This window comes from Prionailurus viverrinus, chromosome B3 (genome assembly GCF_022837055.1).
Source record: "Prionailurus viverrinus isolate Anna chromosome B3, UM_Priviv_1.0, whole genome shotgun sequence".
NCBI lineage: Eukaryota > Metazoa > Chordata > Mammalia > Carnivora > Felidae > Prionailurus > Prionailurus viverrinus.
The window spans coordinates 40,988,500-41,007,709 of record NC_062566.1 but is presented as its reverse complement, the minus strand read 5'-3'; the positions used below and the strand labels follow the sequence as shown (position 1 = coordinate 41,007,709).

At 42.3% G+C, this 19,210-nt stretch overlaps 1 protein-coding gene across 1 annotated transcript in view; it reads left to right on the top strand.

Moving 5' to 3' along the window:
* The window catches only part of CCNB2 (cyclin B2), a 33,887-nt gene that overhangs the window by 11,941 nt on the left and 2,736 nt on the right, over positions 1 to 19,210 (top strand). Inside the window, exons 4-7 of the mRNA XM_047864632.1 lie at positions 12,263 to 12,433; positions 12,537 to 12,695; positions 14,811 to 15,047; positions 15,351 to 15,491. Of these exons, the coding sequence (XP_047720588.1) occupies positions 12,263 to 12,433; positions 12,537 to 12,695; positions 14,811 to 15,047; positions 15,351 to 15,491 (708 nt within the window). The remainder of the gene's footprint in view (positions 1 to 12,262; positions 12,434 to 12,536; positions 12,696 to 14,810; positions 15,048 to 15,350; positions 15,492 to 19,210) is intronic.

The following is a 19,210-nucleotide window of genomic DNA, read 5'->3' as shown; positions in this document are numbered from 1 at the left end:
CATGTTAAAGTAAACTTATGGGTTCCTAGGAGGTTGGGCTAAGATTACCTTTTGCCCTTAGCAAAGTGTCAACATCAAGGCTGCTGAGTTTGCAGACGAAGGTCACTCTGCCTATCTCAAGGACTTGTCAATGTGCTGTAAGTTGAAAGGAAATTTAATTTTCTTCTTTTGCCTTTGTTTGCCACATCAGTTATTGTTGCGTATGATGTTTGGCTTAAAATTTTCAGTCTTTTCACCATAGATACATATTAATCTTCCAGTTGGAGAAGAAGGGAAATTAAAAGAAAAAAACCAAAAATGTTATGAACAAAACAGAAGAGAAATTTCTTCCTATGACCTCTGCAACTCCACTTTTTCTGAGTTACCCTGCATTTCCTTGGTGACTCCTTTTGCTCTAGCTTCCTGACAAAATTGAGGCCACTGTGTTTCAGATAAAGAATTATGGACTCAGTTGATACAAATATCACTTCTGTGGCTAAAATGTACTTCTTGTTTTATTAGATGTCAGGGATTAATGGACAATACTTACTTCCAATTCAAATAGACGTTTCTCTGAGAAATGTAATGTAGAAGAGATGATTAAGTCCACAGTTTAGGGGGAGTCCCCTCATGCTGGCAGATGAGCCTCTCTGCCTGCCTGGCTCTGATCATCCTTTTGGCTTTTACTTTGTCATCTGCTGTATCTGCAGTCATTGCTGCTCCTTTAGAGCCAGTCCCTGGAGGTGTGGAAATGCCAGTTGAGCACAGGGTTCTAGCAGCAGTGAGCCCTGGAAAATTTATAAGCTGTGTGCTCATGAAAGCAGATGTTCCCAGCCAAATCCATACTGTCCTCTGCAAAACTGGAGGGCAGGTTTCTTTCCTCGTAGCAGATGAAGCAACTGAATCACAAAGGGCTCTGGCTGAGAACTTGAAAGGGTTTCCGCTGTTCACAGGTGTTTGCAGAAGCTTATTATCCTGCAATTTTGGGAGAAAACAGTGTTTTTGTTGTTGCTGTTTTATTTTATTTATTTTTTTGCTGACCAAAGAGGCTTTGGCAAACACTGAGTTGTGTGAAAGGAAGAAGGCTTTGTCCTAGCCACATTGTTTGCTGAGTACTGGGGAAACCAGTTGAATGAGCCACCAGCTCTGTCCAAAAGGAGCCCCAGTCAGTTGGAGGAATGTCAGAGCACACATTAAAACAGGGTGTAGCAGAGATAGATGCACACTGAGGAGAGCTGCTGGGGAGTCAGAGTTAGAAATTCAGATGAGGTTTTAGACTTACGATTTGATGTAAACACTAAATTCAGTAGTAGTTGTGGGTCACTCTGATTGGATGGGGGTGCCATCAAACATGGGACATTTGGGTGGGGGCTGGTGGCATGGGTGGTGAAAGAATTCACCCAAGGCAGAACAAAAGAGAGAAAAGTTTATTAAATACACCACAAGGGAGGGGCGCCTGGGTGGCTGAGTCGGTTAAGCGCCCAGCTCTTGATTTTAGCTCTTGATCTCAGGGTTTGTGAGTTCAATCCCCACACTGGGCTCTGTGCAGACAGTGTGGAGCCTGCTTGGGATTCACTCTCTCCCTCTCTCTCTGCCCCTCCCCCACTTGCACTCTCCCTCTCTCTCTCAAACTAAATAAATAAACTTAAAAAAAATTAAAAAAAAATACACTGCAGGGGAGCGGTTGGGCAGGACAGCAAAGGAGAGACTGTGGGGAGGTGATGGTGAAGGGCCACAGTTAAAGGGCGGAGTGAGGGACTATGGGACTTTTGGAATTTTCCCTTTTTTGGTAATCTTAGGAACTGTGCCTGGTTGTAACTGGTCAGTTAGACCCTATGGTGAGTTGCTTAATGAGCCCGTTTCCATTGCTTGTTTGCACTCAGCTTGGTGATCACTGTGGGCCCTTTTACCTTGATCAAGTTTCATTGCTCAAGCCTGTTGCATAAAAGTGGCCTCTACAATAGTCAGTATTCAGCTATGAGAATGTTTTATGGCTTAACTATCCTTAATACAAAAACAAGATATAAAAGGGAAATAAGCACAACTATTCACATTTTTTTAAAAGAAGAGTGCCTTTTTAGGTGCCTGACTGGCTTAGTCAGTGGAGTGTGTGAGTCTTGATCTCCGGGTTGGAGATTCAGGCCCCATGTTGGGTGTAGAGTTTACTTAAAAACAAAATTTTTATTTTATTTTTTATTTTTTTTTTATTAAAAAAAATTTTTTTTTTCACGTTTATTTATTTTTGAGACAGAGAGAGACAGAGCATGAACGGGGGAGGGTCAGAGAGAGAGGGAGACACAGAATCGGAAACAGGCTCCAGGCTCTGAGCAGTCAGCACAGAGCCCGACGCGGGGCTCAAATTCACACACCGCGAGATCGTGACCTGAGCCGAAGTCGGACGCTTAACTGACTGAGCCACCCAGCCGCCCCCAAAATTTTTATTTTTATTTATTTTTTTAGTTTTTATTTGAGAGACAGAGAGAGCAAGCATGAGTGGGGGAGAAGGAGAGAAAGAGAGAGAAAGAGAGAGAGAGAGAGAGAGAGAGAGAGAGAGAGAGAATATCTCAAATAGGCTCCAAGCTCAGCACAGAGGTCAATGCGGGGCTCGATCCCACGACCCTGGGATCATGACCTGAGCCTAAATCAAGAGTTGGTCGCTCAACCGACTGAGCCATCCAGGTGCCCCAATAAATAAAATCTTAAAAAAAAAAAAAAAGTGCTTTTTATTTTTAATAACACAAGAAACATAGTCATAACAGCAAAATACTACAGAAATACATCAGGTGTATAGAATAAAAGCTCATTTTGGGGGTGCCAGTTAAGTGTCCAACTCTTGATTTCAGCTCAGGTCATGGTTTCATGGCTCATGAGATGGAGCTCCAGGTCAGGCTCTGTATTGGCAGTGCAGATCCTGTTTGGGACTCTCTGTCTGCCCTTCCCCCGCTCATATGTGTGCTCACACTCTATCAAAAAATAAATAATATAAAATAAGCATTGAAAAAAAGTTCATTCTTACTATCCCTACCCTCCAAATTCCAGTTCAGTGTATTCCCTAAAGCTATTCCCAGTACTTGATTTTGCCTTTCTGCAATTGTGTGTGCCTTTGTGTGTAGAAGTACACACTTACTGCTACAAATCATGAGCTGTCTAATCGGAAGCATCAGTTTTTCTGGGAGTCCTTTCTTGTACTTAATTGACATTGTTTGTCATAAATTTAGCAAATAAGGGAAGTCTGTTTTATCAAAACTCATGCAAACACCTACACATTTGCATGTTAATACATTCTGTCAACAAACCCACCTCAGTAGTAGTAGAATTTCAGTGGCCTTTACTCAGACTATCTACTACAGGAGCTTCTCAAGTTCAGCAAATCTCACATCTTTATTATTTTTGATATGACTTTTCAGTTGTCTCTGACAACTGACAGAACTCATTCATTAATCTAATTTGAAGATTTTTATTCTGACTACTTTTGTCATACAAAAGTTTGTGATGGTGAGTGAACTAGTTTCTTAGTTTTTTAGTTCTTTTTTTTAATGTTTTTTTTTTTCTTTTTGAGAAAGAGAGAGAGAATGAGTGGGGGAGAGTCAGAGAGAGAGGGAGACACAGAATCTGAAGCAGGATCCAGGCTCTCAGCTGTCAGTACAGAGCCTGACACAGGGCTTAAAGCTATGAACTGCAAGATCATGACCTGAGCTGAAGTTGGAGGCTCAACTGACTGAGTCACCCAGGTGCCCCAGCTTTTTAGTTTTTTAGGACGTAGGATTACATAGTTGGCCCCTAGGGCTTAGGCTACTGTCTGCACAGGATTTTATAATTAAATTTTGTTGGAGTCCAAAAGGAATGCTTTCAAGAAATTCTAAATTAAGGGCCAGAGCAATTAGCCGTCCTGGTGGCTTTGGGATATGGCTAAACTCAGGTGTACTTCTGAATAGACACAGGGAAACATTTCAGGCTGCTAAGGCAGCACACACAGTGCATGACTTTAATCTCTGCCTCCTTAAACCACCTCCTAGTACTGACTGTACTTCCCTGAGAAAGAGTGATGAACCTTGTCCTTGAAACATAAACATATCCTTGAACTTAACCAAGCTGTGTGTGCTTATTAAAATGCCCATCTGGGGGTGCCTGGGTGGCTCAGTCAGTTGGGCGACTGACTTCAGCTCAGGTCATGATCTCGAGATAAGTGAGTTCCAGCCCCACGCTGGGCTCTGTGCTGACAGCTCAGAGTCCGGAGCATGTTTCAGATTCTGTGTCTCCCTCTTCCTGACCCTCCCCCGTTCATGCTCTGTCTCTCTGTCTCAAAAATAAATAAACGTTAAAAAAAAAAAAAGCCCATCTGTTTCTAGCTACTCTTTTTTTTTTTTTTTTTTTTTGATAGAGCGTGCCTGCGTGTGTGAGCAGGGCAGGGGCAGAGGGAGAAGAAGAGAGAGAATCCTAAGCAGGCTCCATACCCAACACAGGGCCTGACGTGGGGCTCGATCTCACAACTGTGTGATCACGACCTGGACCAAAATCAAGAGTTGGATGCTTAACTGACTAAGCCACCCAAACACCCCAACACCTTTTTTTTTTTCCAAGATTTTATTTATTTATTTATTTATTTATTTATTTTAAACGTTTATTTATTTTTGAGACAGAGGGAGACAAAGCATGAACGGGGGAGGGTCAGAGAGAGGGAGACACAGAATCTGAAACAGGCTCCAGGCTCTGAGCTATCAGCACAGAGCCTGACGCGGGGCTCGAACTCACAGACCGTGAGACCATGACCTGAGCCGAAGTCGGCCACTTAGCCGACTGAGCCACTCAGGCGCCCCTAAGATTTTATTTTTAAGTAATCTCTACACCCAACAGGGGGCTCGAACCCCCAACCCCAATTTCAAGAGTCTGTTTCTCCACCAACTGAGCCAGCCAGGTGCCTCTGATTCTAGCCACTCTTGCTCCATTCCTTCAATGGGTTCACTTCCCTTTGGGTAAAATCTAAACTCCTTAACAAGGTTCTTGCTCAGCTTTCCAGCCCATATTCTCTCACATCATGCACTACCTCCCACCATTCCAAATCAGCGTGTACTTCCCAAGACTTGCCTTTATTTCTTGGCTTCCTCTGGGACTTTGTACTTGCCTACCTTTTGCCTATTCATTTGCCTTGAGGTCTCATCTTCTCTGGTAACCTTATCTAGGTTTTTCCCTGGTACCCCAAGTAGCTCTTATTCATTCTAGTCCCTTGAGGTTCTTAAATTCTTGAATAAGTGGCATGCATACCTGCATAACTTGCTCAGCTGACCCTTCCTCAGTTTAAGAACTTTGGTGTTTGAGGGAAGGATGTGATCTGAACTGCTATCAATATTTTCCTGCTGCTGCTGTTATTGTTTTATCCTTCTCTAAGACTGGAAACTATAATCACTGAGCTTTAATATAAATTAAAATGGTTTGTTTATTATACATCCTTCTTTTTCTATATTTTATTTCTTTAATACCCAGTCTTTATAGTCTAGCAGTCCTGTTAGGTTTTACTTTGAGAAGTACCTCTTATTCTTTTGAAAAGTAATGGTTTATTTATACTTCATTACCAAATGCTTGTTTTTAACTTACTTTATAAATTTTTAATTTGTGTGACTTTAATAGCCACCCAGTCAGCATAAGAAAATACTGGGTGTGTGCTTACTCAGTCTTTGCTTCCTCCTCCTATTTTATTCATAGGCTGGAATGTGCTTTTCTGCTTTTTAGTTGCCAGTTTCTCAATTTAGAATAAATTAGTTTACGAGAGGAAATCTTTTTTTTTTTTTTTTTTTTTTTTTTTTTTTTTTATGAAATTTATTGACAAATTGGTTTCCATACAACACCCAGTGCTCATCCCAAAAGGTGCCCTCCTCAATACCCATCACCCACCCTCTCCTCCCTCCCACCCCCCATCAACCCTCAGTTTGTTCTCAGTTTTTAAGTCTCTTATGCTTTGGCTCTCTCCCATTCTAACCTCTTTTTTTTTTTTTTCCTTCCCCTCCCCCATGGGTTCCTGTGAAGTTTCTCAGGATCCACATAAGAGTGAAACCATATGGTATCTGTCTTTCTCTGTATGGCTTATTTCACTTAGCATCACACTCTCCAGTTCCATCCACGTTGCTACGAAAGGCCATATTTCATTTTTTCTCATTGCCACGTAATATTCCATTGTGTATATAAACCACAATTTCTTTATCCATTCATCAGTTGATGGACATTTAGGCTCTTTCCATAATTTGGCTATTGTTGAGAGTGCTGCTATGAACATTGGGGTACACGTGGCCCTATGCATCAGTGCTCCTGTATCCCTTGGATAAATTCCTAGCAGTGCTATTGCTGGGTCATAGGGTAGGTCTATTTTTAATTTTCTGAGGAACCTCCACACTGCTTTCCAGAGCGGCTGCACCAATTTGCATTCCCACCAACAGTGCAAGAGGGTTCCCGTTTCTCCACATCCTCTCCAGCATCTATAGTCTCCGGATTTGTTCATTTTGGCCACTCTGACTGGCGTGAGGTGATACCTGAGTGTGGTTTTGATTTGTATTTCCCTGATAAGGAGCGACGCTGAACATCTTTTCATGTGCCTGTTGGCCATCCGGATGTCTTCTTTAGAGAAGTGTCTATTCATGTTTTCTGCCCATTTCTTCACTGGGTTATTTGTTTTTCGGGTGTGGAGTTTGGTGAGCTCTTTATAGATTTTGGATACTAGCCCTTTGTCCGATATGTCATTTGCGAATATCTTTTCCCATTCCGTTGGTTGCCTTTTAGTTTTGTTGGTTGTTTCCTTGGCTGTGCAGAAGCTTTTTATCTTCATAAGGTCCCAGTAATTCACTTTTGCTTTTAATTCCCTTGCCTTTGGGGATGTGTCCAGTAAGAGATTGCTACGGCTGAGGTCAGAGAGGTCTTTTCCTGCTTTCTCCTCTAAGGTTTTGATGGTTTCCTGTCTCACATTTAGGTCCTTTATCCATTTTGAGTTTATTTTTGTGAATGGTGTGAGAAAGTGGTCTAGTTTCAACCTTCTGCATGTTGCTGTCCAGTTCTCCCAGCACCATTTGTTAAAGAGGCTGTCTTTTTTCCATTGGATGTTCTTTCCTGCTTTGTCAAAGATGAGTTGGCCATACGTTTGTGGGTCTAGTTCTGGGATTTCTATTCTATTCCATTGGTCTATGTGTCTGTTTTGGTGCCAATACCATGCTGTCTTGATGATGACAGCTTTGTAGTAGAGGCTAAAGTCTGGGATTGTGATGCCTCCTGCTTTGGTCTTCTTCTTCAAAATTCCTTTGGCTATTCGGGGCCTTTTGTGGTTCCATATGAATTTTAGGATTGCTTGTTCTAGTTTCGAGAAGAATGCTGGTGCAATTTTGATTGGGATTGCATTGAATGTGTAGATAGCTTTGGGTAGTATTGACATTTTGACAATATTTATTTTTCCAATCCATGAGCAGGGGATGTCTTTCCATTTCTTTAAATCTTCTTCAATTTCCTTCATAAGCTTTCTATAATTTTCAGCATACAGATCCTTTACATCTTTGGTTAGATTTATTCCTAGGTATTTTATGCTTCTTGGTGCAATTGTGAATGGGATCAGTTTCTTTATTTGTCTTTCTGTTGCTTCATTGTTAGTGTATAAGAATGCAACTGATTTCTGTACATTGATTTTGTATCCTGCAACTTTGCTGAATTCCTGTATCAGTTCTAGCAGACTTTTGGTGGAGTCTATCGGATTTTCCATGTATAATATCATGTCATCTGCAAAAAGCGAAAGCTTGACTTCATCTTTGCCAATTTTGATGCCTTTGATTTCCTTTTGTTGTCTGATTGCTGATGCTAGAACTTCCAGCACTATGTTAAACAGCAGCGGTGAGAGTGGGCATCCTTGTCGTGTTCCTGATCTCAGGGAAAAAGCTCTCAGTTTTTCCCCGTTGAGGATGATGTTAGCTGTGGGCTTTTCATAAATGGCTTTTATGATCTTTAAGTATGTTCCTTCTATCCCGACTTTCTCAAGGGTTTTTATTAAGAAAGGGTGCTGGATTTTGTCGAAGGCCTTTTCTGCATCGATTGACAGGATCATATGGTTCTTCTCTTTTTTTTTGTTAATGTGATGTATCACGTTGATTGATTTGCGAATGTTGAACCAGCCCTGCATCCCAGGAATGAATCCCACTTGATCATGGTGAATAATTCTTTTTATATGCTGTTGAATTCGATTTGCTAGTACCTTATTGAGGATTTTTGCATCCATATTCATCAGGGATATTGGCCTGTAGTTCTCTTTTTTTACTGGGTCTCTGTCTGGTTTAGGAATCAAAGTAATACTGGCTTCATAGAATGAGTCTGGAAGTTTTCCTTCCCTTTCTATTTCTTGGAATAGCTTGAGAAGGATAGGTATTATCTCTGCTTTAAACGTCTGGTAGAACTCCCCTGGGAAGCCATCTGGTCCTGGACTCTTATTTGTTGGGAGATTTTTGATAACCGATTCAATTTCTTCGCTGGTTATGGGTCTGTTCAAGCTTTCTATTTCCTCCTGATTGAGTTTTGGAAGAGTGTGGTTGTTCAGGAATTTGTCCATTTCTTCCAGGTTGTCCAGTTTGTTGGCATATAATTTTTCATAGTATTCCCTGATAATTGTTTGTATCTCTGAGGGATTGGTTGTAATAATTCCATTTTCATTCATGATTTTATCTATTTGGGTCATCTCCCTTTTCTTTTTGAGAAGCCTGGCTAGAGGTTTGTCAATTTTGTTTATTTTTTCAAAAAACCAACTCTTGGTTTCGTTGATCTGCTCTACAGTTTTTTTAGTTTCTATATTGTTTATTTCTGCCCTGATCTTTATTATTTCTCTTCTTCTGCTGGGCTTAGGCTGCCTTTGCTGTTCTGCTTCTAGTTCCTTTAGGTGTGCTGTTAGATTTTGTATTTGGGATTTTTCTTGTTTCTTGAGATAGGCCTGGATTGCAATGTATTTTCCTCTCAGGACTGCCTTTGCTGCGTCCCAAAGCGTTTGGATTGTTGTATTTTCATTTTCATTTGTTTCCATATATTTTTTAATTTCTTCTCTAATTGCCTGGTTGACCCACTCATTCGTTAGTAGGGTGTTCTTTAACCTCCATGCTTTTGGAGGTTTTCCAGACTTTTTTCTGTGGTTGATTTCAAGCTTCATAGCATTGTGGTCTGAAAGTAAGCATGGTATAATTTCAATTCTTGTAAACTTATGAAGGGCTGTTTTGTGACCCAGTATATGATCTATCTTGGAGAATGTTCCATGTGCACTCGAGAAGAAAGTATATTCTGTTGCTTTGGGATGCAGAGTTCTAAATATATCTGTCAAGTCCATCTGATCCAATGTCTCATTCAGGGCCCTAGTTTCTTTATTGACCGTGTGTCTAGATGATCTATCCATTTCTGTAAGTGGTGTATTAAAGTCCCCTGCAATTACCACATTCTTATCAATAAGGTTGCTTATGTTTATGAGTAATTGTTTTATATATTTGGGGGCTCCGGTATTCGGTGCATAGACATTTATAATTGTTAGCTCTTCCTGATGGATAGACCCTGTAACTATTATATAATGTCCTTCTTCATCTCTTGTTACAGCCTTTAATTTAAAGTCTAGTTTGTCTGATATAAGTATGGCTACTCCAGCTTTCTTTTGGCTTCCAGTCGCATGATAAATAGTTCTCCATCCCCTCACTCTCAATCTAAAGGTGTCCTCAGGTCTAAAATGAGTCTCTTGTAGACAGCAAATAGATGGGTCTTGTTTTTTTATCCATTCTGATACCCTATGTCTTTTGGTTGGCGCATTTAATCCATTTACATTCAGTGTTATTATAGAAAGATACGGGTTTAGAGTCATTGTGATGTCTGTATGTTTTATGCTTGTAGTGATGTCTCTGGGACTTTGTCTCACAGGGTCCCCCTTAGGATCTCTTGTAGGGCTGGTTTAGTGGTGACAAATTCCTTCAGTTTTTGTTTGTTTGGGAAGACCTTTATCTCTCCTTCTATTCTAAATGACAGACTTGCTGGATAAAGGATTCTCGGCTGCATATTTTTTCTGTCTAGCACCCTGAAAATCTCGTGCCAATTCTTTCTGGCCTGCCAAGTTTCAAAAGAGAGATCAGTCACGAGTCTTATAGGTCTCCCTTTATATGTGAGGGCACGTTTACCCCTCGCTGCTTTCAGAATTTTCTCTTTATCCTTGTATTTTGCCAGTTTCACTATGATATGTCGTGCAGAAGATCGATTCAAGTTACGTCTGAAGGGAGTTCTCTGTGCCTCTTGGATTTCAATGCCTTTTTCCTTCCCCAGTTCAGGGAAGTTCTCAGCTATGATTTCTTCAAGTACCCCTTCAGCACCTTTCCCTCTCTCTTCCTCCTCTGGGATACCAATTATGCGTATATTATTTCTTTTTAGTGTATCACTTAGTTCTCTAATTTTCCCCTCATACTCCTGGATTTTTTTATCTCTCTTTTTCTCAGCTTCCTCTTTTTCCATAACTTTATCTTCTAGTTCACCTATTCTCTCCTCTGCCTCTTCAAGCCGAGCTGTGGTGGTTTCCATTTTGTTATGCATTTCGTTTAAAGCGTTTTTCAGCTCCTCGTGACTGTTCCTTAGTCCCTTGATCTCTGTAGCAAGAGATTCTCTGCTGTCCTGTATACTGTTTTCAAGCCCAGCGATTAATTTTATGACTATTATTCTAAATTCACTTTCTGTTATATTATTTAAATCCTTTTTGATCAGCTCATTAGCTGTTGTTATTTCCTGGAGATTCTTCTGAGGGGAGTTCTTCCGCTTGGTCATTTTGGATAGTCCCTGGAGTGGTGCGGACCTGCAGGGCGCTTCCCCTGTGCTGTAGTGTATAACTGGAGTTGGTGGGCGGGGCCGCAGTCCGACCTGATGTCTGTCCCCAGCCCACCGCTGGGGCCACGGTCAGACTGGTGTGTGCCTTCTCTTCCCCTCTCCTAGGGGCGGGATTCACTGTGGGGTGGTGTGGCTCGTCTGGGCTACTTGCACCGTGCCAGGCTTGTGATGCTGGGGATCTGGCGTATTAGCTGGGGTGGGTAGGCAAGGTGCTCGGGGGCAGGAGGGGCAGGCTTAGATCGCTTCACCTTAGGTGATCCATTTCAGGAGGGGCCCTGTGGCAGCGGGAGGGAGTCAGATCCGCTGCCGGAGGTTTGGCTCCGCCGAAGCGCAGAGTTGGGTGTTTGCGCGGAGCGAGCAAGTTCCCCGGCAGGAACAGGTTCTCTTTGGGATTTCGGCTGGGGGAGAGAGGAAATCTTTATACTCGCAGAAGAGGCTACAGCTGAGGTGAACTATCAGCTCTAAGAGTCTCTTAACCCAGGTGTCTAAGTTTCTTTCATTGAATAAATATTTAGTGAGCACCTAGTATGTGTCAGGGATGATATAGGTATTTGAGATACCTTAGGGACCAAAATCATTTTAAATAAATGTAAGCTTATAGAGCTTACACTCTAGCAGACATAGACAGAAAATAATATACATCGTATATTAGTAAACTCCATAATCTGTTAGAAGGTTATAGGTTCTATGGGGAAAAACACAGTAAGAGGAATGAAATGTGGTGGGGGTGGTGATAGGTGGCAGACAGTGATTTAAAATGGGGGGTCAGGGGGCGCCTGGGTGGCGCAGTTGGTTAAGCGTCCGACTTCAACCAGGTCACGATCTCGCGGTCCGTGAGTTCGAGCCCTGCGTCAGGCTCTGGGCTGATGGCTCAGAGCCTGGAGCCTGTTTCCGATTCTGTGTCTCCCTCTCTCTCTGCCCCTCCCCCGTTGATGCTCTGTCTCTCTCTGTCCCAAAAAAATAAACGTTGAAAAAAAAAATTTTTTTTAAATGAGGGGTCAGGATATACCTAACTGAAAAGGTAACTTTTAAACTAAAAGTTTACCCACAGGGGTGCAGGGACAAGAGCTTCTGTGAAGAAGGAGCCCACTTGCAGTGAGGGAGGCTGCAATGAAGCAAACCAAGGGCAGGGAAATAGGAGGCGGTCATCAGAGGAAGAGGAGAAAGCCAGATCATGCAGGCCCACAGGCCATGGTGAGGACTTAAGGTTTTCACTTGGAGTGAAATTACAGAACTTTAAACAGAGGAGTATATCCCTAAAAACTTCGTCTACTACATCTTGAGTTAGTCACCTCTTACTCTGAAATTTGTTTGTTTTGGCTTTCACATATTTTAAAAATGGATATGCTACTTTTAAAACCAGTTGCCTCTGCATGTATTTGACTATGATTAATGATTAAGGCTACTGCACATTAATTTGTCCATGTAGGGTCCTGCTCCCCCAGCGGAGGATATCTCCATGAAGGAAGAGAACCTCTGCCAAGCTTTCTCTGATGCCTTGCTCTGCAAAATCGAGGATATTGATAATGAGGACTGGGAGAACCCTCAGCTCTGCAGCGACTACGTTAAGGATATCTACCAGTATCTAAGGCAGCTTGAGGTGAGTGGGCCTCTGGGTGTTGGTCGTGCAAGCAATGTGGAATTCACCACACAGCTGGGAAGGAAATGAGGTCAGCTTTTTAAACTTTTCATTCCGTCAACAGGTTCTGCAATCCATAAATCCACGCTTCCTAGATGGAAGGGAGATAAACGGACGCATGCGCGCCATCCTGGTGGACTGGCTGGTGCAAGTCCACTCCAAGTTTAGGCTGCTGCAGGAGACCCTGTACATGTGCGTCGCCATCATGGATCGATTTTTACAGGTGAGTGTGGCTTCAGGGACTGTAGCAGTGCGCCCTGGAATTGCATTGTGCAATACCAAAGGGTGGTACCTTGAAGAAAAGACCCAAAGTCACTTTGTGAGAAACCGAGGAACTTCATGTGCCAGAAGGGAAAGTAGCCAAGTGTGTCAGACCTCTGGTGATGCTGACCAGTGCTGGGCGTTTGTGTCAGGTCAGCCTGCGGAGAAATGCTGGGGGCCCCAGGGAGGGAGATGCTGCATTGCCAGTCATTCATCAGAGGAAACATACCAACAGGAGGTCTGAAGGTCAGCCCAAGCCTGTGGTGCCTTTGGATCTTGGTTTTCCGGGTCTGCTTAATCGATTTTGTAATTTGGTGCTCTCTGTTGTTAAGTTTCCTCATCTGAAAAATGAGGAATTTAGCTAGAGAATGTTGCAGTATCCAGCCAGCTGTTGCATGAATCGCTGTAGAAAGGAGAGGAGGCAAACTTTTTAAAGGGGGATTGGGAGTATGTGTGGGGAGTATACTGAGTTATGGAGGTCTAAAGTAGAGGAATATAAGAAATTAAGCTGAGAGGCAGGAGTGGTCATCAAAATAGGACACATCACCTGGTGTCCTAAAACCCTAACCAGTTAGAGGAAATGCCAGATAGAAAGCACTAGTGTTATCCATCAGGCAGTAGCCCTACTGCAGATAAGGATTTATGTATTTAAAGTTGACATTTATGATATAACTCAAGTACAAATTCTGCCCAACAATACAGTAATAATTGTGTTTATTATAATGATGACCCTGAGATACCACCAAATCCTACGAAACCATAGATTCAGTGGTTTGCATTATACATTCCTCATGGGGTAGGAAAGTAGTCAGATTTTAGGTAGCTTTTAAAAAATGAGAGTTGAAGCAAGAAAAGCGAAATCCCAGTTTAAAAGAAAAAGAAGGGGGGCGCCTGGGTGGCGCAGTCGGTTAAGCGTCCGACTTCAGCCAGGTCACGATCTCGCGGTCCGGGAGTTCGAGCCCCGCGTCAGGCTCTGGGCTGATGGCTCAGAGCCTGGAGCCTGTTTCCGATTCTGTGTTTCCCTCTCTCTCTGCCCCTCCCCCGTTCATGCTCTGTCTCTCTCTGTCCCAAAAATAAATAAACGTTGAGAAAAAAAAAAAAATTTAAAAGAAAAAGAAGGGACACCTGGGTGGCTCAGTCGGTCGAGGGTCCGACTTCAGCTCAGGTCATGATCTCGTGGCTCCCTCAGTTTGAGCTGCATGTCAGGCTCTGTGCTGATAGCTCAGAACCTGGAGCCTGCTTTGGATTCTGTGTCCTCCCTCTCTCTCTCTCTGCCCCTCCTCTGCTCATGTTCTGTCTCTCTCTGTCTCAAAAATAAATAAATGTAAAACAACAACAACAACAACAACAAAAACTTTAAAAGAAAAAGAAAATGAAGGGAAAGACTCAGACCCTGGACTGAGATTTTCCCTGACTCTGAAGCATCTTTGAAGATACCTCAGGTTGAATAATGAGTGTACTTTTGGTAATGAATGATTAAGGAAATGTTTGAGATAGCCCCTTCCACATCCCTAGGCATCCATTATTTAACCCTGCTTTTTGGCTTGACCTTATCTTGATGCAGGCTGTGTGGAGTCCCATGTTGGGACTTCCCCCAGATGTTCAAGCCAGGATGAAGAGACTGGAGCACAGACCAGGAGCTTGGTTCTCAGGCTTATTTCTTCCCTACTGAGAAGTTGAGTGAACTTGGGCTAGTGTCTGAATCTCTTCTTAGCCCATCTCTTTGTATGTGGGAAAAATACATATACTTCCTAGGATTTTTGCGAGGTTTCAGTGAGGTGATTACTGAAATCTTTGCACTGTGCTCGGCACAGAGTGAATACTCAGTAATCTCTACACCCACTGTGGGGCTTGAACCCACAACCCTGAAATCAAGAGTCACATGCTCCACCTAGTGAGCCAGCCAGGAGCCCCTGATGGTACCTGCAATTAATACACAGGTTACCTGTGCTCGTAAGAGGGGGATAAGGAGAGACGATGTGTACTTCTGCAGGACGTGATTCGCTCTCACTTTCTTCCCCCCAGTGCCCCAGTCCTCTGGTCGGACATGACTTTTGACACCGTCTTCTTCAATTAGGTTCAACCGGTTTCCCGTAAGAAGCTTCAACTGGTTGGGATTACGGCTCTGCTCTTGGCTTCCAAATATGAAGAGATGTTTTCTCCAAATATCGAAGACTTTGTTTACATCACAGACAATGCTTATACAAGCTCCCAAATCCGAGAAATGGAAACATTGATTTTGAAAGAACTGAAATTTGAGTTGGGTCGACCTTTGCCACTGCACTTCTTAAGGCGGGCCTCAAAAGCTGGGGAGGTAAGTGCCTCCGATTCCATATGAGACTTTATTTTCCCCCTGTTGTCTTATGCTAGAAACATTGATCCAATTAAAGGAAAACTTAAAAATTTATAGAAAACATGTTCTCATTAAGTCCTAGTGTTTTATCTCCTCAATTCTTAAAAGACCTCATGCTCTGTGTTTTTAATATACTGTGGAATAGGGCCCTTGCTGGGAAGGACGAGTGAATTGAGTGGATTTCAGCTCCTAGGCCTTCACCTGTGATTTTGCCAGACAGTGATAATAGCTGTGCTTCTTCCTCTCTGGGCTATTCAATCCTAGGTCGATGTGGAACAGCATACTTTAGCCAAATACCTGATGGAGCTGACTCTCATTGACTATGACATGGTGCATTATCACCCTTCGAAGGTGGCAGCGGCTGCATCCTGCCTGTCCCAGAAAGTTATAGGCCAAGGAAAATGGGTGAGTGTTGCGTTAAGAAGAAATTAGGTTATATTTTAGACCCTCTGGATATGAGAGGTCTTACCGTTTTCACCACAGTGTTGTTAAAGCAATTGTTAAAATCCAGAAGCCTAAAAGAAAGCTGCTTGGAATGCTTCAGACGTAGACTAGGTAAGCACACCATGGCACCCAGGTGCTAACTATACAGTTGTGAAGGCTGTGCATGGCTGCCTACAACTGGTATGCTAAGGTTTCTGGGATCTTTGGTTAAATGAAACCAGCAAGGCATCAAGCATCTAAGACAAAAGCAGGGCCAAGGCCCAACTGATTGAGCCAGTAAAGGTAAAAAGGAGCCACTTTTAGGTTTATACAAGTAGTCAAAGCTGCCAGCAATTGTGGTCCTTATCTCACACACCAAAAGGGACAAGAACCAAAACGAAAGGGGCCAGGTGACTGCAGTGGGAGTCGTGGGATACCCTTTCGTGAAGGAGCCAACTCTAGACTGGTACTAAGCATAAGCAGTTCTATCATCTGTAGTTGTGCCCCAAGAGCAGCAGAACAAAAGCCTCCTCAGAGCCCAGGTGTTAAGAAACGGTCTCAAGATAGCCTCTCAGGGGAGATATGGAGGAGGGTGGGAGCCGCTCTTCCCAGCCTCCCTCCCCTCACATTCCAGGAGGATCACCAAGCATTCTGCCAAGACACATCAGCTGGGCTTCAGGCCTTTGCCTGGCCCTATGTGGCTGCCTGCAAGCTTGCCAGGACACCATGGCAGGGCTGTCCCTCCACACACTTGATGTAAGAAAGAAGAGGAATAAGAGAGAGGGAGTACGTATGTGTGCTTAGGTATTTCCTAATTAAAAAAAAAAAAATACAGGAAGAATAGACCATAAACTAATGGAAATGACACCTGTGGGGTTGGGTGGGAACAGGGTAGAAGGCTGGGGATGGGAGCAAGACTTGTGATTGTAATTTTTTATCAGCTGTATACAATATAATGTAGCTTTTTTGACTTCTGAACAATATGAGTGTTTATGCAAACCCTAACTGGAATTACACGGAAACAACAATGTCATCATATATCAAACTGGTAATAGAACACTGAGGGAAGAATTACTTTATCTGGTTAGATAAAACAAAGAACCAAAAGAGGTAACATACTTAAAGTTTACTTGGGAGATGTATTGTTAATAGTGATCTGGTATTATAGTTGTGAAACTATTTAGGAATATTAGGGTAAAACAAACATTCATGTTTGTTATTAAGGACTAAAACTTTATTAATATTTGTTACTAAGGACTAAAATTTTCACAATAAGAAGAGGGATAATATTAACAATTAAAAACAAAGGAAAACCCCTATGACGTTAAATCTATTTTGGAAATATCGGTAAATTAATCATGAGAGGGCCCGGAAACAGTGATAACCCAGTAGCAATGATCATACCTAGTGCCCACATAATGGATACTAAGTACCATTACCCACTAGGAACTAGGCCACCTTTGAGAGATAGCTGCTCTCAGGGTTGGGGGAGAAGAAGTATAAGGTGAGCCTAGATCAGTTTGTAATAGACACCAAGCAAATTCTCAAGGATCAGTGGGGGTCACGTGAAAAGGACATAGGAACTGGCTTGAAAGGGCTCTTACTGACTAAGTCTGAGCATTGTAAAGAATAGTGACAGGGGCGCCTGGGTGGCTCAGTCAGTTAAGCATCTGACTTCGGTTCAGGTCATGATATTGCACTTTGTGAGTTCGAGGCCCGCGTCGGGCTCTGTGCTGACAGCTCAGAGCCTGGAGCCTGCTTTGGATTCTGTGTCTCCCTCTCTCTCTGCCCTTCCCCCGCTTGTGCTCTGTCTCTCTCTGTCTCTCAGAAATGAATAAATGTAAAAAAAAAAAAAATAGTGACAGTAATAGATTGTAACGCATTTTTAAAAAATGTTTATTTGTTGAGAGAGAGAGATGGAGGATGAGGCAGGTTCTGTGCTGACAACAGAGAGCCTAATAACAGGGCTCAAACTCATAAACTGTGATATGACCTGAGCTGAAGTCAGACACTTAACCAACTGAGCCACCAGGCGCCCTGATTGTAACACATTTTTAAAAATCCATGCATTTATAATGATACAAAAGAAAGAATGGAAGAGGGGCTCTTTATTATTATTATTATTTTTTAATCAGGATACCAGCTAATTAAAGCAGAAAGAATGGTAGAGTTAGAAATCAAATTTTAGGGGCGCCTGGGTGGCTCAGTTGATGAAGCCTCTGACCCTTGGTTTTGGCTCAGGTTGTGATCCCACAGTTCTTGAGATGAGCCCCTATATTGGGCTCTGCACTGACAGCACGGAGCCTGCTTAGGAATCTCTCTCTCCCCCCTTGCCTGCTCGTGCACACACCCACACACTCTCTCAAAATACATATTAAAATAAATAAATAAATAAATAAAATTTTAACCCCTAATGTAAAAACTGATTCAAGTGAGGATCAACTAACTGATGCTCATATCATTAGGTGAGGTAATTTTGGAGGACGAGTCACATGGTCTCAAAATATCACCTCATAGGTATGTAATAATGCTGAAGAAAAACTGTACCTTTATGATGGGTCTGCAAATTACCACCTTAACCTGGTGATCAAGCTTGGCATCACCAGTGGTAGCACCTGACTTGACCTATGTTCTGGTGCATTATTAGAAGTAATGCATTATCATCTCCATGAAATTCATGCCCCAGATGTTTGACACGAATCCAGTCATCAGGAAACACTCAGATTTAAATGTGGGATGTTCTAAAAGTAACTGGCCTAGGGCCTTCAAGTTGTCATTTAAAGCCAAGAAAATAGGAGTTGTTTTAAGTAAAAAACCCCCCAAAGATCAGATATACTGCATGTACCTTAATTGGACCTGGATCTAAAAAGACAAATCTATGAAATATATTTTTGGAACAGTTGGAGAAATTTGAATATAGACTATATTCTAGATGATACTATGGAAATGTTGATTTTTTTATGTGAAAAGCTCTGTGTCTAGATAGGAAAATACTATTTAGGGGATGTTTCTGAAGCATTTAGAAGTGATGTGTAATGGTGTCTGCAACTCATTGTCAAATAGTTCAAAAATTGTGCGTGAATACATACATACACAATTTTTGCTAAACCATTTGCAACTTAGTTAGCTGCAGACACCATGAGAGAGAAAACGAGAAAGTGGCAAAATGTTAATAGGTGAATCTGCACAAAAGATGTACAGATGTTCATTATATTATCTCATTTTTTCTGAAATAATTTGAAATTTTTTGAAATAAAAAACTTGAGGCAACAAGGCTGCTGGTACATGGATGATACAGGGTCCTGGTACCAGTGGCTCATTTTAGCTAAATTACCTTCCTCTGGGACATGTCTTCTTTGGGCTCTGAACCTACTAGCTCTAGGTCTCCTCGTTTTCTGGGAATTGACTTGAAAATGCCGGTGGTTGTGTGTTATTTCAGAATTAATCTTGCTTTGTTCTTTTTTTCTTTAAATTATTTTAGGATTGGGGCACATGGCAGCCTCAGTGGGTACAGCATGAGACTCTTGATCTCAGAGTTGTGGGTTCAAGCCCCACATTGGGCAAGGAGCCTACCTTAAATTAATAAAAAAAAAAAAAATACATTAGGAATAAGATTAAATTGTGATTGGGGTGCCTGGATGGCCCAGTTAGTTGAGCATCTGACTCTTGATTTCAGCTCAGGTCATGATTCCAGGATTGTG